Source organism: Thunnus thynnus, chromosome 6, assembly GCF_963924715.1.
Source record: "Thunnus thynnus chromosome 6, fThuThy2.1, whole genome shotgun sequence".
Classification (NCBI taxonomy): Eukaryota; Metazoa; Chordata; class Actinopteri; order Scombriformes; family Scombridae; genus Thunnus; species Thunnus thynnus.
This window is the reverse complement of record NC_089522.1, coordinates 7,161,002-7,187,942: the sequence shown is the minus strand read 5'-3', so window position 1 is coordinate 7,187,942 and position 26,941 is coordinate 7,161,002. Positions and strand designations below refer to the sequence as shown.

At 38.9% G+C, this 26,941-nt stretch overlaps 1 protein-coding gene across 1 annotated transcript in view; it reads right to left on the bottom strand.

The window, feature by feature from the left end:
- LOC137184090 (LHFPL tetraspan subfamily member 4 protein-like) overlaps positions 1-18,702 on the bottom strand; it is a 38,029-nt gene extending 19,327 nt beyond the window's left edge. Inside the window, exon 1 of the mRNA XM_067591442.1 lies at positions 17,341-18,702. Within this exon, the coding sequence (XP_067447543.1) occupies positions 17,341-17,749 (409 nt within the window). The 5' untranslated portion in view covers positions 17,750-18,702. The remainder of the gene's footprint in view (positions 1-17,340) is intronic.
- Between the last annotated feature and the right edge of the window lie 8,239 nt (positions 18,703-26,941).

The window sequence follows — 26,941 nt, the reverse complement described above, 5'->3', positions numbered from 1 at the left end:
CGAATTATTCTCAGGCGATTATTTCACATTTTCGTGTTGCTTATTTGTTACACCCCCAGTGTGTAAAGGCTTTGGGACTGTAGTGGCAAAACTCAAGTGGACTGAATTGAATTTGTAGGAGGAAGAAAGTGATTTTTTTTTTTTTTGTTCAAAAAGTTACATAGTATTGCTTTTAAACCCTGTTTAGGGTAGTTTCACCAAAGCGGCAACCTCTGGGGCTGTAAAATGAAGCCAATGCGGAAGTGCCAAAAACTGCAGTTCCTTGAATGGCCACTTGAGGCTGGCTCCAAAAGCGAGTCATTCCCCATAGACCCCCATGTTAAAATGTCCAATTTTACAGCAGAAATAAACATGTGCCTGGTACAAAAAGCGGTTTTGGTCTCTATAGCTAATTTTCCCTTTCATGACAACTGTATGGGGGTGAATTTTTTTATAACTCACTCGTTTAAATTTTATTAAGCTGTAAAGTTATGCATAATGAAGGACATGGCTGCTTTGAGTGACAGGTCCGCCAGCCGCTAGGTGGCTTGTTTCAGCCATTTGGATAAATCCTTTTAGATTTGGATAAATCACCAGACCTTTTTTAAAAACTCATGAGACCAGACATTTAAAGTCTAACAACTTTATTTTGAACCTAATTGTAAACTCTTATAAATAGTTCAAACCGCTGGCCTCCTTGTGGAAGTGAGCTCCTGCAGTTTAAAGTCTAACACAGAGCAGCGGAGTGGAAAAGTGTGAACATGACTGCATTAAGAGATCACCATGTCCAGCTCTATAATGTAATAAAGCTGTCTGAGGTCTGCCCTTCCCTCTGCTACTGTGTCTAGACCTTGGCCTGGTGTCCTCCATCCATCTAATGGACGGCCTCCTCGCTGATATACAGAGCTTTTATTGGAGTTGGGATCAAGCCTGACGTGTGTGTGTGTGTGTATTTGTGAATGTGTGTATTGCTGAGGGGGCACTTTACAAGATACTGCTGCTGCCAGGGTTCACTGGCCCACTTGGCATGTAGGCAGCTTTCCTTTCTTTACACCCTCTGTTATTTTTTTTGTCTTTACACTCTTTCAACCTACTGTATACTGCATTCTCTCTGTGCATCATTTTTGATTATATTTTTGTCATTAATTAAAGTGGAATCAGACAACTTTTCAACTCCCCCCCTCCCCCTGCATTTCCAGGTGGTATTATTGTTTGCGCTGCGGTCGCAAAGACAACTGAATCGCTTTCTGTTTTCCTCAGAGCATAGCTTCGTGAACTAAAGATCAACATCACTTTGGAAATAAGAGAGAGAAAGAAGCATTTTCACTGAGGAGGTAATTTGAAATTGTCACAATTTTGTGTTGAATTTGGGAACAGGTAAAAGCTATTGTAATGATGTGCATTGCATTGTAATGACATAGTTTGAGTAACGTTATTGCTTCGCAGAAACAAGTAACTACTGCAGGGGTTGGCGTAGGGGTGGAGGGGAGTAACAGGAGAAAAAGCCTGAGTTTGTTCATTCATGTAGTCTATAATGGAGACATGAAAGCAGATAGAAATTCTTAAGTACGTGTTGAGAGAAGTGAACTGGGTTGGTAGCATATTTTAAGTTTTTACAAAATGAAAGAAAATGCGCAACAGATAACATATTTTCTGTCCATTGATTTTCATATGAACAAGTAGATCAGCCTGACAGCCAGCCTGACTGGATACTCATCCAGTATTCAGTGGCTGTATGGCTATTAGCTAACTGATTTCTAAAGGGCTTTCTTTCTGTTAGCTATAATAGCTAATGGGATGAAAACCCTCTAGAAATCAAAAGACAAGTTTATTCAGGTAGTATAGGGTATGCAGATGTAAGTAGCGTGTGATCAGATTTGTCTGTGCAATATTCCACATTTATCATATAGCAATAAGACAATAGAAGGAGGCTTGCCTGCTAACAAATTATTATGAGATATAGCTACCAGTAGCTTCCGGGGAAAACAAAAGCTCTGTCCTCTTCCTCTTTTGGTTGCACAATGGTTGACACACTTAATTTGTGCCGTAAATTGAGCCGTCATTTTTCCTGGGAGATTGTAATCTAAACGCCAATGGTGTCATTATTCTATAGTTATTACACTGTGCAATCAATTTACTTCATAATAAATTAAAAGCAAAAAAAGTTGTCTTCTTCCACTTTAATTATATTTGTGGAATGTAAGCTGAGCTCCACTCTCTCCCATCTTGCTTTTTATTCATAAGTTTACAGATACACTATTAACACCTTAGTGTTCAAATTATTGACTTTGCATAAAACGTGATACCTTCACCAACTCATTTCTCTGTGGATTTTAAACCTCAACCTCCCATTCTGCTTCGTTCCATCCTCTCTCTTTCTTTTTCTCTTCCTTTATTTTTTCCACGTGCATCCCTGTGTCCTTCACCCGCTGAGGAGGAAGTTGCTGGCACCAGTCCCAAATCTGGAAAGAGGATTGGCAGGCGCACAGAGGCTTGCACATAACCATATAATGTGTCATCGCACAAGTCCAAGCATCGTTTTTCATTGAGCCACGCGCAGCAGTTTTGTGATATACTGAGGGATCAGTGAGCACTCCCCTCTGGCAGTCCATCTAATTCATAATTAGAGGAAGAGTGTCTCACTGAACCAGTGCTGTTACAGAAAACCTTTCCACACTATATTTTAGTGTTGTTTTCATCATTTTTTTCTGAATACCATAAAAGGATTTGAAAGGTCATGTGAAAGTTTAGAGCTTTATTGTCAGATGTACAGTTGTAAACTTTTGCCAAGAATTTTTTTTTTTTTTTAAATTCTGTGATTGATGAGTTTTACAAGATGGTTTTACAGTATTGGTTATAGTCTCTTTCAATTAATTCTTCCACAATTCAAACTGGTTAAATGGATAGTAGGAAGTCCTCTCATGGGAAATGAATAGGAAATTGGATACATGATATAACAGTATGGCCAGTCCCTTATATAACATAAAGATATAGACATCATAATGAACATCAAATGCTCAGTTGTACTATTTTGTTCCCCTTTGTTTATTAAAGGGTCAGTTCACCAATCTTAATTTTTTTTCTCATTTGTGTCTAGTGATATAAACCATGCAGATTAGTTCAAGTGTTGTTCCAGCATAAAGCTGGTCAGACCTGTAAAGATATATAGAACAATAAAGTTTTTCAGGTGTTCAAGATTAGACTTTTAGAAGTTTTAGATCACAAGGGCGTAGGGCATGCTAACATGATGTGCTGATACTGCGTAAAAGTAAAGAAATATGCTTTATTGCACCTCCAAAACATTTATTTGAAGACTAAATAAAGCTGATAGCTTGTGAAATAGTTGGTTTTAATTTATATTACTACTTTGTATTACTTTATCTGTAAAAAAGTGTATATACTTAGCACAAAAAGTAAGGAAATTTGTGTTTGTTAGATTATTTCTTTGTTGTAACAATGCTTCTTGGCAATAAATCTTATAACTTTGGAAAGCCTGTTTATTGCCCTTTTAAATGGTGGCACATTTGTAAGGAACATGCATTTGTGGGATGAGCAGCAGAGCTGAGTCTGTGGGTTGTGCCCATGAAAAATTTGCCAAATCTTCTTTGCCAATGCCAAACAGCTTATTTTGCTGTTGCTATTGACTCTTGTTTTGAGCTTCTGGTACCCCCACCTGTGAGCATGGCCCCTGCTACAGTGGTCAGTAGGTGTCTGCTCCAAGAATCGGCATGCCACATTTGACTGATCTGGATAGGGCCCGTACAATAGGGCAACTTCAAGCTGGTGTTCCGCAAAACCAAGTTGTGGCATTATTTGGAGTGAGCCCTAGTACCATCTCCAAAGTGAGGGCCAAGTTCCATATAACGGGGGATGTCAGAGACAGGCCGGAAAGTGGGCGTCCCAAGAAGACGACACCCCAAGATAACCTTTTCCTCATCCTGTCAGCACTTGGGTACCATAGGCTGTCTTCTACAAATTTGCAGTCAAGATTTGCAGGATGATATGGCCGATGGCTCTTTGCCCAGACAATCAGGAACAGACTGCACGCAGCCAGTCTCCGGTCTCATAGGGCTGCCAGGAGGCCTGCCATGACTGCCCTTCACCGTCAGGCCTGTTTGCGCTGGTGTTGGCAACATGAGCACTGGAACCTGAATATGTGGAGGAATGTTATGTTCAGCGATGAGTCCAGATTCTGCCTACGGCAGTTGGATCATAGAGTCAAAGTGTGGAGAAGACGCGGAGAATGCTATGCTGATTGCTGCACCGATAGAGTAACATCTTTTGGTGGAGGCAGTGTGATGGTGTGGGGCAGCATCTCCCTCACTGGAAAAACGAGGCTTGTCATCATTGGAGGCAATCTCAATGAGAGATATCGAGATGAGATTCTGCAACCAGTAGCAATCCCATATCTCCACAGTCTGGGACCGAACTCTATCCTCCAAGATGACAACGCTCGCCCCCACAGAGCGGGGTTTATCAGAGACTACCTCCAGAATTTGGAAGTGGAGAGGATGGAATGGCCTGCCAGCAGTCCTGACCTCAACCCCATTGAACACTTGTGGGATCAGCTTTAGCATGCTGTTCGTGCCAGAGTGACCAACACAACCACATTGGCGGACTTGCGACAAATGCTGATTAAAGAATGGGATGCCATCCCACAGCAGTGTGTGACCAGGCTGGTGACCAGCATGAGGAGGAGGTGCCAGGCTGTTGTGGCTGTGTATGGTTCTTCCACATGCTACTGAGGCTCCTGTTTGTTAAATGAATAAATTGTTAAATTGCCAATATGTCATGTTTCTTCAAACTTCAATCATCCAATCCACCAAACACCAAACAAGAGTCAATGGCAGAATAAGTTGTTTGGCATTGGCAGAGAAGATTTGGCAAATTTTGGCAAAAAGTTCCTTACAAATGTAGCATCATTAAAAAGGGAAATAAACAGGCTTTCCAAAGGTATAAGATTTATTGCCAAGAAGTATTGTTACAACAAAGAAATAATCTACCAAACACAAATTTCCTTATGTTTTGTCCTAAGTTTAATATCACGACAGTAGCAAAAATAAGAACCGGAGAAGATTCAAGAACCCAATTCAGTGCACAAAGCAATTATATATACCATCACATGCTAACAAGCTGAGTCTACTGTCTGACTTTGTTATTGTCTGATCTGAACAAATCTTGTGAGCCCCAAAGCCCTCAACTGATATCTTTGATATTCTTTTGCATATGGGCAGCAGTTCAGCAGGAAGTGTCAGCGGCAGCGAGTACGTACCAGAGCTGGTATCAGCAGCAGTTGAGCCAAGTATACAGGTTTGTAGTGCTAAACAGTCTCAGCAGCAAGCACATACAGCTACTGAATGCCTGAAGGGGAACACGTGTTGGTTGCCACCTGCACTGATTAAAGCTAAACTTTGTCCCACAGTGCTCAAGTGAATTTGTAATATTGTATAATGCAATGTGATGTTGATCGCAGGCAGTTTATTTGGTAATACAGTATATAAAAAATAGAGTGGGTAGGAGAAGCCTTTGTCTGTGTCAGACCTAGGCTGCAAATATTTACTGGAAACAGTGTGTATCAGTGCAGACATGGTACATACCAACTCAAAAAAGTCTCAATACAAAAGATTTGTTTGTTAATTTTTTGATAGCACTAATGCAGATAGTTTGGGTTTTATTTGTCCAGGTTCTGATGCTACACCAGTACAATGGAGGTGAATGGAATATTGAAAAATATTGAATTTGAAAAATTCTACATGAACAACTTCTTACCGTGAAACATCTACTGTTAACAGTTTTTTTACAAGGACTATTTCTTTGGGGGAGAGTGGTTCCAACAAAAAGTTTTCAAAGTGAGGTACATTATTCATAGTTATATTGTTGAAAACCCGGCCAAGTCAATCCCAAACTGATAATTGCTGATCACACTGACAGGTTCGATCCCCACAGAGGCAACCTCTCCATCAACATCCAGCAATCCTGTCGATGTGTCTTGGAGCAACGCAACTAATGCAGGCATGGTTAGTCAACATCAGAAAAATACTGAAAATATAAAGTGTAAGTAGTTATTTCACTTAATTACTGATTAAGAGAACACATAAGGTGTTAATATTATTTTGGAAAATGCGTTCAATGGCACCTGGTCTGCATGGGGCTGTTGAATGAGCAGCTCCATACAGTATGTGTGACAACACTCCTGATCATAACATGATCATGATGAAACCCTAAGCTGATCAACTTCAGAAAAATGTAGATATTGTTTCTCTTAAAAGTCTTATATCTATATAAAGATAGTCTATATAAAGTCTATCTATATAGTCTAAAGCCCAGTGTAACAAAAGAGAATGAACAATACACCCTTTTAAAGTGTGAGTATGTTCTGTAAAAATGACACATTAATGAAGAACAAAAACGCACAAAGTGTTCATGGATGATGTAAAGCAGAGATATTTTCCATTTTTACTCATTCTTATGTGTCTTATCAACAAGCTTTAGGGTCTTTCTCTCTCTTTCTTCTGCTTTCTTCCCCTCTCTCTGTCTCTCTCTCTCACACACACACACACACACACTGAGTGACAATGCTGAGAAGGGTCAAAGGAATCCATTATTCAGCTGTCAGGGTATTTTTAGAAACACCCCGGTGACTTTGGAATTATTTATTAAGCGCCTGATAATTAAAACATGTACGTTTGGTTGGGAAAAGCCGGACAGAAATCTCAGGGAGAGAGAGATAGAGATAGAGAGAGGGGGGCAGGGATATCCCCCGGGAAACTCTCTCTCTCTCTCTCTCTCTCTCTCTCTCTCTCACTCTCTCTCTCTCTCTCTCTCTCTCTCTCTCTCTCTCTCTGTTGTTCTATATTTAACTCGACCACTGCAGCATCTATTTAGCTCCTGCTGGAAACACATGCACGTGGGCACATCTATCTACATACATGCACTGATGCTACCCCACACACATATGAGGCTTTACACATGTATGTCTTTATACATTTACTAGTGCAGCAAAAAAAAAAGAAAGAAACACACACACACACACACACACACACACTGGCTCCAGAGAAGAAGAAGAAAACATTCTCATTAATAATTCAACTCTCACACCATCATATACACATTTACCCGCTGTCTTACATGCTCACGTGAACAGACGCGTGTGGCCATGCAGACCCATACACTCACTCACACACACACACACACACACGCACACACATTCACACACACACACACACACACACGCACACACACACACACACACACACACACACACACACACACAGGAGCACATGCTCACACAAACTCATTCACTTGCTTTGTTTCACTCACTCTCTTCTTGTCTACCCATCCCTTTCTCTCAAACACACTGTTACACACTCTTTCTGTTGCTTCATTGCTTTCCTTCGATGCATTAAGATGTATACTTCATGCTGCTTGCAAAAGCAAAAATGGTCACGATGGCACAAAGAGGGAAAAATACTTGCTTGTTTTGGTTGTTCACTCAAACACTTAAAACAACCGACATTTACATTTTTCCAGACAAGGACCTCTTGTGGCTGTGCAAATTATGACTCTGTGTGGAGAGATGTAGGGTGGCGTTATCAGCACCGCAGTACCTCTTAGGGAGAAGGCTGGTGTGGATGTTTGGGACACCAAAGCATGTGACTTTCACGCAGCTGATTGCATTGTGTCCTCTACTAAACGTCAGTATTGTTTACTTTTAACCATACATGATTTTTCTGTAGCATTAACCAAGTAGTTTTAGTTGCCTAACCTTAACCAAAGAAGTGGGAAACCAGAAAACATCATATAAAGTCATATACACTTTTTTTTAATGATTCTGGTCCTCAGGAAGGCAGAGACAAATTATGTTGTTGGATCAGAAAACATTCATAAGGGTTGTTTTGGAAAGCAATGACAGCTTATATTCTCTTTTAGTTTGGATGAATTGAAGGTGGAGCACTTGGTTTCCCATGAAGGCAACCATTATTTCTGGGATAAATCTAGTTTTTAGGTAGGAAATCTAGTATTTTCCTACTAGTATCCCTAGTAGGAATTACATTCCATATCCACACTTCGCAATTTACGTCCAGCTTACATGCAGGAAAAATTGTGGCTTTCATGTAGAAAGGTAAAAAATAAGGGTGTGAATGTTGGTGCTGTGGATGAGTGTGTAGCACATTAGACTTTCATGCAGGAGACAGGACTTTGCATCCCGTCACAGACCTGCAATTAACATTTGCCTTTTTATTAACTGTAACTACTTTCCATACCCTAGCCGTACCGTTGTTGCCATGTGCAGATATTGTAGAAAGCTAGAATTTTTAAAAAGCTGGCAGTAGACATACAGAAACACTCACTGACCATCATATAGTGCCCAATATTGCCATTTTTGCCTGGTGATAGGGTTGAATATATAACAATTTATTATATTGTTTTATATTTTATATTTTGCAGATACAGTATGAAACTTGACAGAACTTGCTGGTTGAAATACAGTAATTCCAGTCTTAACTGGTTAAAGGCTCATCCAGTTTCCACAAACTAATTTTGACATATGTTCACTGCATATACAGTAAACCCAACCAAATGGGTGTTAGGTGTTGCCAAACCATAATGAGTGAGGTGAAACACTGGTTTTGCATTGCAAGGCTATTGTATTAAGTAAAAAAACAGCAAGTTATTTGGTCCACACATGTATGTTATCTAGTCACCTTCCAATTTAGCATAAAAACGCTCTGAATGATAATAATAATAATTTTTTCCCCAGTCTGCTGTCTCGGCTTGTGTCATTCAAGAACTAAATGTCTTTCCAGTTAAAACGCAGCAGCTTTTTGTCCGATGGGTAGGATAATGATCTACTTTAGTGGATACAAAAATGGTGTAATCATGGAATAATGATGTATTTCTAGGAACAGAGACACAGAAATAGTTGCTAATATGTGCATAATAAGGCAGTGAGTATTGGTTATGTTATGTGCCACTTAGCAGATTATTCAGAGTTAATTACAGACAGTTATGAACTCTGCTGATTCACTTATATGTAGCAATTGATCATTAAGCATTTCTATAATAATAAAATGTAATACCTTCAGCATAGTCAGTTCTTAAGAAATTATCATTTTCTGCTATCATCCTTGGTTCAGAACTACTTGTCAGTAATTCAGTAATTAGCAGTTATGTAGCACTAATGTCCTAACTAATTCCCTTGGTAACTAGTGTTTGCCATTTTGTTAAACTTTGACTTGTGAAGTTGGGCAGCTAGCTTATGGAAACAATTGTTTGGAGTCACAGATCTTAAGAAAATCCAACATAGTTCTTTCTTAACATTGCTGGTATCACCCAGTGTTGTATAATTTCTAGATTCTCTCCAAAGACCAGTCTGTAGGATTTAGTGGCATCTAGCTGTGAGGTTGCAGATTGCAACCAATTGAATACCCCTTCCCCTCCCCCTCCCCTTCCAAGTGTTTAGGAGAACCTACAGTGGCTGCGAAACTCGTGACAGTGAAAGGCCCTCTCTAGAGCCAGTGTTTGGTTTATCTGTTCTGTGATTATACACTAATTAAAACATACTAACAAACATTATATTCCATTTCTGCCAAGTCTGTTCCGCCAGATGCCACTAAATTCTGCACACTGCACCTTTAAATACCTCAAAAATAGAAAAGCTCCACAGATTGCAGTTAGCTGTAAGACACAAAAAGATTGTACATATTTGTCCACGTAGCTGAGCATCAGAGTCAATTTGTAACAGCTATTGCATAATAGGCTCACACACAAGTGCCTAAAAGCTGCAGTAATCAATCTGTTTATATTAACAGTTGATAAAATTACTTTGTATTAAAGAGTCACTTGTAGTGTTGAACCCACACAAAATTATTTATAATATATAATATATATAAAATTATTATAAGTTCACCTGAGCTTTAGCTCCCTTTAGCTCATTGTTTTGGTTATTTTGGTCACGCAACTCTGTAGCTGCATGAAGCTGTTTTAAGTGATAGAGTCTGATAAACCCTCTGTACACTACCTGCCCAGCCCCAACTGGCAAAGACGAAAAACAGAGCTAAAAGGAGAGTAACTATTGGACTAATATTGGACATTTAATCAATAAATAATATAATCAATAAATGCAGCTTTGATAATATGATGTCACACATATCATCTATATCAATCTAATTAAAATACTGTATAACAATACTGTACTCCCCCTTAAAGGTTCAAGGTTAAAGGTCAAATGTAATCATCCATAAAAATATGGAAATTACAGCGCTCCCATAAGCATCCATAAAATAAAGCCATAGATAAAAACAACATTAAGTAATATTCCATAATAAAACTGTCAACTTAATGGCTCATACTATCTTGTTCCATCTTTTGGATTGTTTTTCTCTCACACTCACACACACACACACACACACACACACACACACACACACACACACACTTATCCCAGCAGCAACTGACAGGTCGTTTTTCCCAAGACGGCTCTTCCCTTGTGCCACGGCCCATGTCCTGCTTAGTTCTGTTTAATATTGCAACAGACAGGGACAGGCGTGAGGGAGGGATGGAGGAATGAGCTGACGGAGGAGAGGAGGGAGAAAGGGACTCATCAAGCTGCAATGGCTAGTGAGCTACTGGGCTTTCCTATGGTATCTCATTTCTTCTGGAAGGATGGACAAAAAGGATAGGAACTGAAGAGTGATAGAAGGAGAAAAAAGAAGTAGAGGAAGAAAAGGAATGGGGAAGTGGAGATAAAGTAAAGGAAGAGATAGAGAACAATGGGGAAGGGAAGAGGGGAGGCAGTGAGAAACAGAGAGAAACAAAACAGACCTCTTGGTCTCTGTAGGAGGGAAAAAAACTCAAACCTTGCCCAAATGTACTTAGAACCTCTTTCACTAAATTCATCTTTTTTCAGAAAATATAAATTAAAACTGAAGCTATCGCAGTTTTCCCAGGAGCATTTTCCCCTGAATTAATCTAAATTCAAAGGTGCAAGCAGCAAAGTTCTTCACAGACCTCAGGTGCTTCTGGGAAATCTAGCCCTCCTCTTGCTCTTTTCGTCTGAGGAAAAATGCTGCTTAGTCTAGATACAAAGCGTAAAATGACCCCATTATTCACTTTCCCATGGAGCTGTGACATAAATGGATGAAGATAGGAGGAAAGTCACCTATTAGCAGGTAGTTGTTGATTCGCTAACCTAACCCACTTTTAGCCATTTTTGTTTGTGCCTCACCCTGCTGACGTCGTTATCGTATGAAGTTTACCAAATAACCATTTAACATTTAACTGTTGATTTATCTGCTGATAGCCAAAGGAAATTCAATAATAAGTGATAAAAAACAGAGTAGGTAGAGGAGTACAGTATCCAAAATAAAAAGTAAGGCTATAAATACGTGTGAGGATGATTATATGTCTTGTTAAAAATGATTTTGCACATGCTCAGTAGACTGATTGAGAAGACTGATTATGGAAAATAAAACTATTATTCATAAATGATCCATTTATTTTCCATAGTGACATTGTGGTGCTTTTTTGTCATATGATGAACATACTATCAGGAATAATAATGAAAATAATAATGATAAAATAATAATGTTTGCTGCCAAAACAGAAGTAAATACATACATACTGTGCAAAAAATGCCTAAAGAAAAGAAATGTGGTCTATCTGATGAAATGTTGCTTTTATAATTTACTGAGTTATACAGTGGATTTATTTTTTTAAATAACAGGTGAAAGTGGATTTTTAATTCCAATCATCTTTTTGAGGCTAAAAAGATTTAATACTCATACTCAAGTCGCTTAATGCTATCCTGAGCTGCAGTGATGGAGTAAGAATTTAAAGGGGACATATCATGTTTTTTGTGATTTTCTGTTGTTTGATTCTGATATGATATTGGATATCTATATGGGCCAAAACCTGAAGTGAGAGTATGTAGAAATGCTCCCTGCAAGTCAAAAGCCAGAGCATCAGTCTGTTCTGAACGCTTTGTTTGCAAAGTTACCTCTACTTCCTCTTCATGATGACGTCAGACTGTTCATGGCAACAAACGTCTGTTCTGTAGCCTTCTTTGCTAAGGTTGCTCTGCGGGTTGTTCAAGTTGTCCATCCTCACACTTTGGATCAGAACAGGCTTGAACATGTATGTATGTATTTGAGAAGTTTATATTTGGAGTAAAGAAGGATAAAAAGAAGTGAAATCCAACTACTGTTTTTTAATTACTTAACCTTGCGTGCTGAGAGGCAGTCTCCGGAAGCTGGCCAATCAGAACAGGGTGGGTTTATCGGGAGGGGGGCCTTAAAGAGACAGGTGCTAAAACGGCCTGTTTCAGACAGAGGCTGAACAGAGGGGAACTGTAAATCATTCAAAGATATACCAGTAGAACTCCAGAATAAAAATGAAGTAATAAAATAATAATATAATATAATAAAAATACATCTCTTTTAAAAGTTCCTATACTGTCAGGAAACTTAGACCAATTAATATGCAGCTCTGATTGCTATTGGTTGGTATGTTAGTGTGGTAAAGTGTTAGAAGCTCTGTTTTCAACCTAGATTAGACATAAGAGTGTCTGAAATTTTTTCTACTATTTCCAACATAATCATTATAGAAATCAAAGTAATTATATTGATATAGCCTACTAAAGATGTCACAGCTGCTCTTTATTACTTCTCACTCTATTGTACTTTTGTCCATGTCAGGACCCTGTTGGAATGATGATCTCTTTCACTGGTATTTTGTTAGGAAGGGATCATATGAGTATTGTTTTAAGACAGACTGGGGAAAAAAGTTGGACTAATCTTTAAAACTATATCCTTAAGATTACAGTCCTGGCTGATTTGCACCCGTGATCACTGGTAGTAACTGCAAGTTTGGTTTAATACTACAACAAACACTCTGAAATATAACAGCATAGGTTGCCATGGCGATCTACCCTGGTTAAAAATAAGCCAGCTTCATGACACCAGGAAACCTGATTTAAGCCCAAAGACAGCTGGCTAACCCACTAATCTCTCTTCATGATATAGGCCCCTGCTTTAGTACTGAAGGATTTTGCAATCTCTTGGATTTCAAATATGAATGTAGGAACAGTGCAGGCGTATAAAAACTTAACATATTTTTTCTGGCTTTTTTTGCAGACTGTTCCTTATCTTGGGTTTTGCTATTGTCCCACAGTGTTGCCAGTATGCTCTACAATCAGTGGTAAACATTTATCCAGGTCAATACTGCTTCATTTTGGCCTTTTGGTAAATACACTCTTCATTGCCAAGGGTTATGAGTGGAATGTTATAGTCCTCTTCAAGTACATTAACCTTATTCAAATCTGGTCAATTTAGCACACAGAGAGGCCAAGGTTGGCCCATTTTTTAGCTTATAGTTGCCAAGACACACTGTGTCACTCTACTCTGCCAAGAAACCTGTGAGGTACCATTTCTCCCCAGTCATCTTTTATTTAACCTTTACTAAACCAAGAAGCCCCATTCTTCTCCTCCAGAGTTCTGACATGAAGCTAGATCAGCAAAATTGCTGTCCTACGTGGTCAAACTTTACTATAGTTTCAGCTGACATGAGGGTGAGTAGATTATGACAAAATTTTCATCTGGTGAACATTTCTGTGTTACCTCTCTGTTGCAGTAGCAAGCGACCATCATGATCAGGGCCTAAACTACTCCCTAATTGACACTTTTGGTCCATTTGGCAAATCTAGGCTACTACCAGTTCAAATTGGCCCTTACTGTATTTGCTGTAGTATACTCTGTCCCTGCGCTGTGCCAGGGGACCTGCTGCTACACCCAGCAGGGCAGAGGGGATGATTAAACGATCATCTCCAGGGTGGTGAACAGCATTAGGCCATCTGCCAAGCCTATTAGACAACTTACCTTCACCACACATCACACACATCCACTGAAAGGACAGTAAAACCTTCTGAAGTTTCACAAACTCTGATATGTATACGCAAATTAGAGGGAACATGGGTATAAATTTAGTTTGAGCATAAATATTTGTTATATGTGTTTTTAGTACAATACAACCAAAAATATTGTACTAAAAAAAGTAGTTTCTTTTCTGAAATTTTACAAAGAAAATTTTGAACTTTATTTCAAATGTATACACTTTATTCAAAATGTATTGAGACTGACATTCAGATTAACTTGCTAGAAGATTCCCATACAATGTAAAGTGTGTTTCCTATGGTCTTACAATTTCCATAGAGTATGTTGTGCATCATGAAAGTAATATAGTCTGATAATTGTCTGATAATGTCAAATTTGCAACAAGTCCTTTAAATTAAACAACCACATAGATTTTAACAATGCTGTGGTCAAGGTCTGGTTAGGTTTACCTCCCCCTAAGAAGGAAGTCAATTTATATTGACGTCATCTTAACTCTTTCACTTCCCCAAGTCATAATTACTACGACCGCTAGATGGCGTCTGTCACTCAAACGTAACTGTAGGCCATTTTTGGCGACTGAATTTAGGACCTATAGTGTCGTTTCTCTTGGGAGGACAGGCTCTAAATTTGTGTCATTGAATCCATGATAAAAGGCTCACCAATACACTAGGAAATGTTGGAAACTTAAGCGCAATCTTGTGATTTAAAATGTACTGAGATTGTACATGCACCATGGACAAAACAGCTGTCATGCAGGCCTTTGCCTTCCTGCTGTACAGAGATGGATCTCCTGACAGATCAGCAAGGTTTTGATGAATTGTTGGACTATGGGGGTATTGATAGCTGAAAAGGACCTGATGTGACACAGCGGAGTTATTGCATTTACAGAGCAATGCAACATTCCTCATCAGGCACGCATCATCCACGTCCACATGCACATATTCAATAGTGGATGAGGCCACACTGCACTGGAGAGGTTTTCCACTGATGTATTTACTCCTTTTATCATTGTTTTACTTGATTAATAGTTTGTAGGTTCAATCCCGGGTAAGTCTTAAAGATTTGGATAAAGAGAGCAAAATCTGTACCTCTGCTATTCTGTCTGATTCGTGCTGATTGTAGAGCACCAAAACCCTTTCAACACACTCCGCAGAACAGAGGACAGAGTGGGCAGATGAGGATGAGGAAAAGAACAATACTGAAGGAAAAAAAGTGCTGATCTCTCTCTCTCTGTATGCCTTTCTCTCTCTTCCTCTCTTCCTCCTTCTCATTCAGTATGCTGACTGTTTCTGTACAGAAAACTGACTCCCACGCTATTCTGCCTGGCCTATTTATCACATTGATCAGCTTATAAAGAAGTCGGATATACACAGGAGGCTCGCTGGAAATGTGCGTGTGGGAGAAGATCATGGTTTCTTGTTGCTTCTGTGAGATACTGTACGTTCTGCTCTTCATAAAGCAAGGTTCATTCCAGCTGACATAGTCACCTTACTCGCTTGGCCTGATGACATCTATTCACCATAGATTAAGATGTTATTTTAGCCTTTCTCTCACACAACAATCTCGCATTTTGTTGCAACCCCCCCCCCCTCAAAGAGCGGCACTGAAAATCAGCTGACAAATTGAGAGGCAGTGGCAATAAATCAGAACAAAAATTGATCCTCATTAGCATCTTTATCCCAGATAAAGATAAGAGTAAGAAAAATAAATAAATGTAGAGTTGAAACAATTAGTTGATTAGTCAATTAATCGATTATTCAATCAACAGAAAATAGTCTGCAACTAATCGATTAACCGTTTAAGTAATTTTTTAAGCAAGAATGGCAAAAATGTATTACTTCCAGCTTCTCAAATGTGAAGATTTGCTGGTTTTCTTCATCTTCTATGATAACTAACATGATATCTTTGGGTTTCAGACTGTTTGTGGACAAAAGACATTTTAAGATGTCACCATGAGCCCTGGGAACTTGTGATGAGCATTTTTTCTGTGTTGATTAACTGAGAAAATAATTACTGTACAATAGAACAATCAATTATAAAAACAATGGTTAGTAACTTACTGAAGGAAGGTAAACTTTTAATGATCAAATGAAACCTGAATTTGATATGTATATATATTATATTTCTGGTGCTTTTATTTTAAAAAAATTATTTAACTTTAATTTAAATCAACCTATTCCTGCTGTCAAACCTGTTTGTGCTCTCACAAAATACCATATTTCTAATAAAACATCATCTCCAAGAGAGTTTACCTTCATAAATCTAAACTGAACCTGCAACGTTACGATGATGGAATCACATATGTCCATTTGTAATAGTTACAGATCCCTTTTCTCCAGCGCTTCAGCTATTCCGTGAAGGTAGTATAATTCAGTATGTCCCACATGAATTGGGAAGCCACCATTTATCCCAATCAGTTTAACAAAGTGCAATCTAACCACACATCACCTGCCTGAAAACAGTAATCCAATCGACCTGGAATCATCCCTCAAAATAGCAATACAGCTCTGTATAAAGCCTTGGTCACAGGAGGATGAATTCATATCTCCATTGCACATCACACTGCATCATATATGATGAGCTGAAATGGATGAATGAATGAAATTTGCATTTCATCAGCATAAAGCTGTGATCCGGCTGCCTTCTTTAGAGATGCAGTGGTGTATCCTCAGAATATCAATGGTAACAGGGGAGCTCCGTGTCTGCTGTTGCTTGCGGTGCGTTTCAGTTGCATGAATAATCGTATTCCTACTTTCCCTGTTGTTGCAGAGATGGAAAATCTGTATAACAGCCCTTGTTAACTGTAACATGACAGGGCCTATACCCTTTAGACTAAAGCATATCAATTCCAGTGGACTAACACACAATGGAACTGCTACACACACACCTTTCACCTTATTTCTTCTACTGCGAGAAGCCACTATGATGTTTCTACTGTACAGGAACGTGAGCCTGTGATACTCAGCAGTGAGTAGGCCTACAGTATTGACCTCAGAAGTCTGTAACAATGTTGGATCCTGGCACAACAAAAACATACACGTGGGGATTCACAATTTTTCATTCACTTTTTAAAATCATGTTTCAAGCATTTTTTAAAAAAAGTATGACAGGTCTAATTCCACCGACTCAATAGGTATCATACAGACCAACAGATTATGGTGGATTTAGAAGGTGCTTCTGAACTAATATCCACAATGGTAATGCAGATGTGAAATGTACAGGTGTAAAGTGTATGATCTAGAATAATCTCAAAGGACAGTAGCCTTGATGATTACATGCAGCAACACTCTGTTGTGCTGTGCGTGCGCCTGGCTGCCTGGGTAAAGCAAGGTGGCTATTTGTGCGAATAAAACACAATATTTATTTGAGTTTTGGGTGTGTGTGTGTTTTTTTAACCTGATTTCTAGACCTCGGTTTTTGCAACTGAAAAGACAGAATAAACGTCTTAAGAGGTAATTGTAACAGTGCCTACCGCACAGCAGCTGCATCCAGGCGCAGGTCTTGTAAACGGTGGAGGTGTTGCAGAAGAAGAAGAGCGCCATGCAGGCGATGCAGCTGAGGATCAGCACCATGGACAGCAGCACGAACACCGAGGCCGCCTTGAAGGCTCCGGACGGGATGGAGCTGAAGTCGGAGAAGCTGCCCACGCAGGTGAGCTCCCGGCTGGGCGACGGCCCGGTGCCCACGCAGTAGTGGAAGAGGCCGAAGTAGCCGGCCTGCGGCGTGTTGACGCTGTCGCCGATCCAGTAGGGCTGGATGAACACCACCACGTTGACGATGGCGAAGCAGATGGTGAAGATGGCCCACAGCACCCCGATGGCCCGGGAGTTGCGCATATAATTGTCATGGTAGATCTTGGAGGCTTCTTGGGAAGGCAACATGATGGTGGTTTGTTTGTTTGTTTTGTTTTAACTCCTTATATCTCTCTTTCCACCCCCGTCCTCCTCCTCTTTAGACTATAACAAGAAAAAAATAAATCTTAAAAATTTCCCAGACAGCTCGACACCCCTCACTATCCAGATCTTTTTTTTCGTTCTCTAAATCAAAGCTTCCCTGCGCGAATATTCTCCTCGCTTTGGCTATAGGCAATCTTTTGTGGCTGTTATTGGCTATTTAATGGGCCTACATAACCACACAATAAAAATGTAACCTGCAAATATGTGTATGATCTCACAAGACTACACATTGTAAAAATGAATGGGGGAAAATGCTACATTGAAGCAATTCAAAATCATAGCCTACCTATACCACTAATGAATAATTTACCAAGACCAGTGATTCAACATTGCTTTCTAAGGCTCGTTTCCTTGGGGCTACACCATAAATGATTAAAAAAATCCATCAAAACAGGATTTTCTTTATTTCACAGTCGTCGGGTGGGAGGGGGGTTAAAGCTGTTTTTCATCCTCATCCATCAGTCCAGAGCTATCTTCATGATGTCCTTTTATTACCATCCGAGAGATGAGACGCGTCTTGTTGCCTGTAGCGCCAGCGGTGGAGCCCGTTTTTTACCTTCCGAGGCATCCGTGGGGTGCTCCCCTTCCTCTGCTCGGCTTCAATGTAGATGTCCACGCAGCATGTGGGAATCACACAGAATGGGGATGGGGGGGAGCGGGGAGGGGGAAGAAATCGAGAACAGGTTTCAACGCGAGCCCTCTGTCAAATTTCAACAGTCCTTTCTCGTAAATCCGACATCCTCCACCGCCTCGACTCCATTATCATCATGGTTTTTTGTCGTAGCCTTTATCCAGTATGTCTCCTCTCCCTCTCTCCCTCTCTCCCTCTCTCTCTCTCTCTTCCTCCGTCCTCCTCCTCCCGTTTCTCTGCGCGCCCCCCGGAAGATGCTGATGTTGTACTGATGACAGCGATGGAGCGCGTTCTCGTACGCGGGCACAGCAGCAGCAGCAGCAGTAGCAGCAGGGGAACATTTGCATCAAAGCGCGTCTCCGCCCCTCTTCACCTTGAATTTGAAATTAGACCAACAAATATTTCCTCACGTTTGGATGAATAAGTGATTTATCAAAGAGACAAATCAAAAACAGAACATGCATCCCGTTTAATTTGACCCAGGGAACACACACTGAGAGGATGCTTCTTACTATGGGTCATGAAAAGAGTGCAGGGAGTGAAATTCGTACTGATTGATTGATTTGATTTATTGATTGGGACAGTGTGCAGTTTTAATCATTAAAGATGCACTGCACCGGAGTTAGCTCGAAGCTAATTTGCATCTGTAGTCCTCCACAGTCAAAACATACAACAGTACAACAACAAACAGTACAAAGCAAAAAAAAAATCCAAACAAAAACACACACACACACAGAACGCACCATAAAAAAACCATAAACAAAACTACACACAACAGCACATCACATACACCCACAATTTCAATTAGAAATAAATAATGTAAACTTGTCAAATTAAAAGCAAAGCACAGTATGATGTGTCACATTTGACATGTGAAATATGTGCCATTATGTGAAATTTTAACATGTGAAAAGGTATTCCACATGTGATAAACGGATGAAATATGTTTTACTTACTTTATTTGTCCCTCAAAGAAAGTGAGCTTGCAGGCAGAAGTACATGTAGACAATTCATTTACACACATTAAAAAATAATCCCAATATACAAACAATAAAAATACAATAAACAACACCACAAAGGCACACATTATGTTATGATGCTGTAAATCAGCATGTGCTTTCATTGAGACCAACAAACCTAGAATGACAAAACAATTCCAACTCCACTTATGAGCTTCTTCAAGAGCTTTCATCCATATCACATGGTTTTCATAAGCTACTCACTTAGTTGTCTTCAAAAGCTAGTAAGTGGGCCTTTAGTTGGTATTGTCAAAATAACTCCAAGGTCAAGAATGAACACACAGCCAACACAGACAAGAAGAAGTGCCGTGTGGATGAAAACATAACAGCTAATGAACTTGCATATCAACAGATCCATCTCCATGACAACTGAGCAAACTCCACCAAGATGAAGACTGTGTGATATGGTTGAAATCTCTGGAAAAAACGAGTAAATTTCACTTCAGGAATTGTTTGTGAAAATACTATTTTTTTTTCTTTCAAGCCTGACAGACCTGAAGTTTCTGATCTAATTTGACCACATGAAGGCCAGTGAAGATTTGCAACAGCAGGATTAAGAAAGTAAACAAACAACAACAAAAAAACATGTATCTCTAAATATAAATATTCCATAAAGTGACCATTTTAGCAAATCACTTTTTTTTTTACTCCTTTGCCTCTATAAACTTTGATGATTGTGTAGAATATAGTGATCTTTCTGCAATATGTAATGGGTGAACATAACTGAATATCCCCACATGAAAAGCATGAAATTACTGCTCCACAGCAGAGTGCATCACAGTATTCACTTCCTGTGTGTTCTTTATTCAAGAGTCCTGCTTTCTTCAGGGCCAGATGTTGCCTTAACTATTGAAGCCTTCATTCTGTGTCCATTAAAAGCTCTGTTACTCACTCTGGGGAGAAACGCATCTGCCCTCAAGCTAGCACATTCATGCAAAACTAGGCCAAGACGGTGGTGTGTGAGAGAGTGCATGTTTTAGAGGCGGAATAGACAAAGACTGTTGCGTATGATGTATGACATTGTGCCCACATTTGGTCTTTTGGCAAGTTTTATTTAGTTTGACAAAATAAACAGGCAGCAGAGGCTTTAGAGGAGCAAAGAGCAGCTTTCTTAACGTTTCCATTTCTCGATTGACATAGAAATCTGATTAATAATGCACTGGGTTCATTCTGTCTGTCATATCCTCTAGCCGCACTGTACGCTCAGAACACACGTAGCACATCTGGATGCTGTCTAAGCAAACACGTATTTCTGCCCTCCACTGCCACAGTGCTCAGACTATCTTTCTTCATCCCAAGGCCTCCTGTCATCTGTTAGCAGCAGCAGGGGAGTTGACAAGCCGTGTGTGTGCGTGTGTGTCTGTGTTTGTGTGTGTGCTAAAATTGGTAGTGTGAGAGCAAAAGGTGCAGTGTAGCTGCTGAAGTGAGGACATGTCAGTGGAAGAAAATAGACTTGTACACAGCGAGGGGACGCCTCTTGAGGAATGAGAGGTGTTTTCAGAGAGAGGGAGAGGGTTTGTGCTTTTTGAGTGTGAATGCATGAGTGCACATGTATGTGTGTATGTGTGTGTGTGTGTGTGTGTGTGCGTGTGTGTGTGTGTGAGCTAAAACAGGCAGAGGCAGGCGGCGCTAGCAGATCTGAAGACAACATGATGTCAGCTTCATACACCTCCAGAGAGTAAGAGGTGTTTGTGTGTGTGAGTGTGTGTGTCCTCGTGTGACATATTTTTTGTCCCTTGTTATCACATTATATTAATCATACATTACACATTTTTAGACCTTTTGGTATATGTGTTAAACACACAGTATTTCCACGCATAATCACACAGTAGCCTACTAAATGATTGTTCACATGAACTTGTCTTAGGTTGCCATCTGTTGGAAGAAAAGTGAACTGTAAGTGTGCAATGTGAAAAGTCTGTGGTTGTTTCCCCAGTAACGATCCATCTTAGAGGTTAAAATCCCCCTCCGCTCAGTATAATAGGATATATGTTTTTCTATTTGTTCCTACAGTTGGATGTTTGAGCTTCACTGTACAGAATGATGTATGAGATGAGAATGAGTTTGACACCAGAAGGGTGTTTTCACATTCATCTGCTGAAAGTGGAAAGTTTCTCTGTGCTCATTGAAAATCTGATTTTAAAAGGTGGGTTACAAGCTTGATTTATGATATTACAACTAGTCTGGAAGCCAATCTTGGTCCGGTATTCAACTTAGACAAGTGTGATGTGGAAACTTGACGCCTCCAGTGCAAATACACTGAGAATGGACTTTACAGTGAAGTAGGATAATTACCATGTTAAAATCATTTTAAGGATTTTAACATGGTAATAAACCATATCAGGCACACATCACACATATTATTATTTTTATATCTTAATACAATATGGAGGGGATTTTTAAGAGTCTACAATGCTTGAAAACCTTTACACACTTCTATAAACCGCTCATAACAGTCAGTGCATCTGATTGTCTGTAAAAGGATGAGGCTGGTAACATTCTATGTTTTTGGTATTGTCAATAAATCCCATGAAAAGACCAAAACCAAGTCTGTCTCTCTGTACTTTATGTCTTCCTTACCCTGTCTGTAGCTCTCCCTACCTGGTCCATTAATTCCTACTGAAATATGTATATAAAAAAAATAGTAACGAAAATATGATTTCATTTTTAGAAAAGGAAAGGTTCGGTATAAAGGTCACTGTAGTTTTTAGCAAATGTTAGACCAATAGATGGAAATAGTGCATTTCTTAGGGACTATTTTCAGCCGTGGATTAATATGCACCAGTGAGTATTTATAGCAGCAGGATGATGTTTGTTGAATTGACTTGAAACAAACTGCAGTGCCTGTGTTCTTGGTAGTAAAACAACATGTCATCCAGTGCACCAGTGTAGCTTATTGATTGGGTTTTAATAGTTTTTGGATAACAGTGGAGCTCTGTGACACAAAGGAATAATCAGGCTTTTGCTAAACAATCAACACTTGTTAGTAGGATCAATTTGTTGTTGACTTTGGTCTTTTCATGGGATTTTGTCAACAAAAACAAAAGTACAGAATATCACCAGTAATCCCATAAGAGCGTCTTAACGTTTGCTGTCCATGGTGCTGAAAAGGATGATGAATGCATTTTTGAGGACTTAAGCAAATCTGCTAGTTTTCTGCAAACTATGATGTATAGTAAAATTCCAGCATAACAAAGCAAAAATGAAACAAACAAGGCAATAGAAAATCACGTTTCTGAAAACAACAGAATGTCTGAGAAAATAATATTGGTGTAATTTTATCATTTCATCTGTTGCTCGAAGTACTGTAGATTTCCCCATGAGAGAAAAGTAAGCCTCAAATCAAATAGTGATTGTTTTTATAAGCTCTCTTAACGTCAACAATTGTACGTGATGCTATTCAACCATCGAATTAACTATCATTCATTAGACCTTTTGTCAGCAAGTGGGAATTGCCATTGCTGGATAAAGCTGTTAAAGGGGGCCCGTGGGCAAAAATTGGCTTTTGGGCCCCTATTGAACCCCCACCTCACTCTGTTTTTATGGTGTCTGTACCCTGTCACCTCCAAGTTCCCATTAAGTACAGTGCACAAAGAAGGTCATAGGCTACATGGCAGCTGCATTGTCTCCAAGTACTACACATTAAACAATAAAAAGTAAAGTAGCTGCATACAAACATTAGAATGAAAATGCTAAGATATGTCAACAATATCACAAAGAATCATTTCAGCCATGAGATTAACATAATATTTGAGCTAAACACTTACTTTTTTATAAAATGAAAATGAGATGTGTAGTCATCAGTGCTGTCTGGGCAACAGCAGATTTACATGAATGAGACAAGGAAAAGAGGAAAAGGGGGAAACAGGAAGATGTCCATCGAGGGATACACAATTTCATACTTGTGTATGAATGTGTGTATCTATGTGTGTGCAAATGATTTATTTCCTTGGAGTGAAAATTGTTTCCATTATTAATTTCTTATGTGGTTTCCAACAAAGGCTTTGGATGAAACATGTAATTTGTGGTGATTGCTGCAGGTCATTGTAACCCTCTGAGTAGGTAATGTAGTGCTACTCATTTCTATTAACCTGATGCTTGTCAGGAACAATTCAAAGACAGTTAATAAATTGGAGCACTAAGATGCTTCTGGAACAGTAGCTGTACATTTAGAATCTGGATAAAACATGCATGTTTTTAAATATGCATGCAAGTTTTTGCATTTCAATTTATTTGAAGTGCATATTATAATCAGACAGTGACTCAAACTGTTTTAAGATTCAGTGAACTTGTACTGTGGAAATATGCTGGTGCAACATGGCAGAAGACGACCCGCCAACTCTATAAAGGGCTCATTGTAAGGTAACAAAAACACAACAGTTCTTATTTCCAGGTGATTATACACTAATTAAAACATACTTATGAATATTATATACAGTTTCTGCCAATAGAGCCCCCTAAATCTTACACACTGGTCCTTTAAAGGTGTAACTCTATGTACTTTAATATCAAAACATTGTGTTGTTTCATACATCTACAATTAACTATAAAACTAAACTACTATGTTGCCTAAATTTGCTTTTGAGAGTGAAAAATAGATACATAGCTGTATACCGGTTCTGTTATTCAGTTATGAAATGCTCACTGTGATAAGTCCATGCTTACAGTCTCATAAATGAAGGAATATATGAGCTCATTTTCTCTTCTGTCTTCAAAAACAATTGATGTAACAGACACATGAATAAAGGAACTGACTGAAAAATCAGATGCACATGAATGGGTTGACAGGATATTTGAAATGCCAATGTTTGAATTGCAATGTTGTGCACTGAACACTAGAGGAGAGCATTTCATCAAAGCCGCTTATAAAACCTCAGTTACAGTAGAGACTGCTCCTCATATCAATGCACCTTATTCCTATTCCTTTGCCAACTGCCTGATTATGGCATGGGTGGTCTGCTCTTCATGATTATTTCACTAGTAATTATTTTCACAACTCAGCCTTTGAAAATTACAGAAGAAAAAAAACAGACGTGGAAATGGAAATTCAGCTCCATAGCATATTTTCCAGAGTAAACACACTAAGTACGGTGACACTTACGGTATTTGATGTTGAGTGGATGGCTCGCTGCAGTCTGGGGTAGTTGGTCCAAACACTCTGAAGTGTTAAGTGAACTCAGATGAATGTGGACTGATACACACTCTAGCACAGTATTGATTTTCACACTCTCGTTTAATAATGCTGCAAGAGAGATTTGCTGTGTGGGTGTTTTGACTCCTGCTCCTTATTTTCAATGAAGAATTGTGACACCCGGACAAGATCGTGTGGTAAGATCATCAAAATTCACATCACACTCTGACCCTCGACCTTGAAACAATAACTGAGAATCAGTCATGAGTATATTGCCTCCTTTGTTGCTGGATTGAGATAGTCGTCTAGCAGCTTCAATACTTCTCTCTTTTTCAAACCTCCAGCGTGGAGAGCTGTTGTTCCAGTTGTCTCCTTTGCAGAACACTGGTCCAGCTGATCACAGACTGCATGTTGGCAGTGGCTGTGCAGAGTTTGGGGCGTTCAAACACAAGCCTTGCCAATCAAATATGCTGTCACATCATCAAAGCCATTTCAAACTGTGATTTGAGCTGGAAGTTGGGAACATCTAGACACCCTCAGAAGCACACAGACATACACAAACAAAGAAGAGGCTGCTTCATTCATCTGCTCTTTCAGAAAAAAAAAATTTTTTAAAAAGGAAACATCACACCCTCTTTTGAGGGTTTCTGTCATGATAACTGCACTCAGGGACTTTTAGGAGCTTTTTTAACTTTCATTACTTTTCACAGCTACCTGCATTACTTCCCTAAACTAGAGTCACATTATGTTTTAGTGCTTGCGTGGCTATAATCAACATGTCCTTGTTTGTATTTGTGGGTAGTTATGTAGGTTTAAACCATGAAGCGTCTAATTTAGCACACTCAGACTGGCTTATCACATCCTAATCAGAGAGAATTGTGAATGAAGCAGGAACAAGATGTGCTGTTGTTTAGAGCAGCCCTATATGCAGGTCTGCATAAAACACTGAAATTAATTTGAAAACATCTATGGCAATGCTACAATAGAAAAGCTGATGAACATTCATCATTATTACTGTACAAACCTAAGGATCCGTTAAGTCAAAATGCATTACATTATATTTTGTACTGCATATTTATTGTTCCATACATCACCTATTGCATATAGATATGGAGAAACCCTTACAAGTACACATACCACCAAAGGACCTTTCTAATGAAATTATTAATATTACACAGTGGTCGCAAAAGTACTATGATCCTTTACCTAATAAACCTTAAGTAAAAGTACAAGTAATATCAGCTTGATGTAGTTAAAGTATTGTAGTAAAAGTAGTGGTTTGGTCCCTCTGACTGTTATAATATTATATATGACATCATTCGATTATTAATACTAAAGCAACAGTGTGTAAGCAGCATGATACTGTTGTAGCTGCTGGAGGTGGAGCTAGTTTCAACTACTTTATATACAGTCAGCCAGTTTAGTCCAGTGGTTCCCAACCTGGGGGTCAGGCCCCTCCAAAGGGTCACCAGATAAATCTGAGGGGTCGTGAGATTAATGGGAGAGGAAAGAAGAAAAAAATGATTAATGCATGCTGTCCCTGTTAAATAAACCAACAAATAAATAAATAAAATTAAGTTTCGATACACAAATCTGTTGTTTTTGGACTTTTTCTCTAATCTTTGATTTTTGGTGAAATATTGGATCACCTGATCATTTATTGAAATGGAACAATGTGAGAAGTTTAGAGGGAAAAATCACTATTTGGTGGAGCTGTTAACAATTCATAGACATCTGAAATGTGACCCCGACTACAAACTGCTTTTTGTAAGACGTCAAAAGCGAAAAAGGTCGGAAACTACTGGTTTCATCTTTAACAATGTGTTGTATTTTAAAAGCTTGTTATATTATCCATTGTGTCAAATCTTCAACTGAAAAGTAACTAAAACTGTCAAATAAATGTAGTGGAGTAGAAAGTACAATATGTCACTCTGAAATATAGTGGAGTGGAAGTATAAAGTAGCATTAAATGGAAATACTCCATTTAACTACTTACTTTCCACCACTGACATTACAATTGAATAATCTAGTTGATCATCAGATTATTAAAATAATATCTTTTTGAGGGTCAAGACAAATTCCAAGAAACAGATGCATTTTAGTAAAAAAAGGTTTGGAATGTTAAAAAACTCCACCATAATAGACAAATACAAAACATTAGCTTGATATAATAATAATAATAATAATAATAATAATAATAATAATAATAATAATAATAATGATATCTATAATACTTAATGTGTACCTCACTTTTCATTTATAGTGCAACTCAAAGTGCTACAGTATTAATAACATACAGATCATACAACATAAAGAAAATAATAAGACGAAAGTTA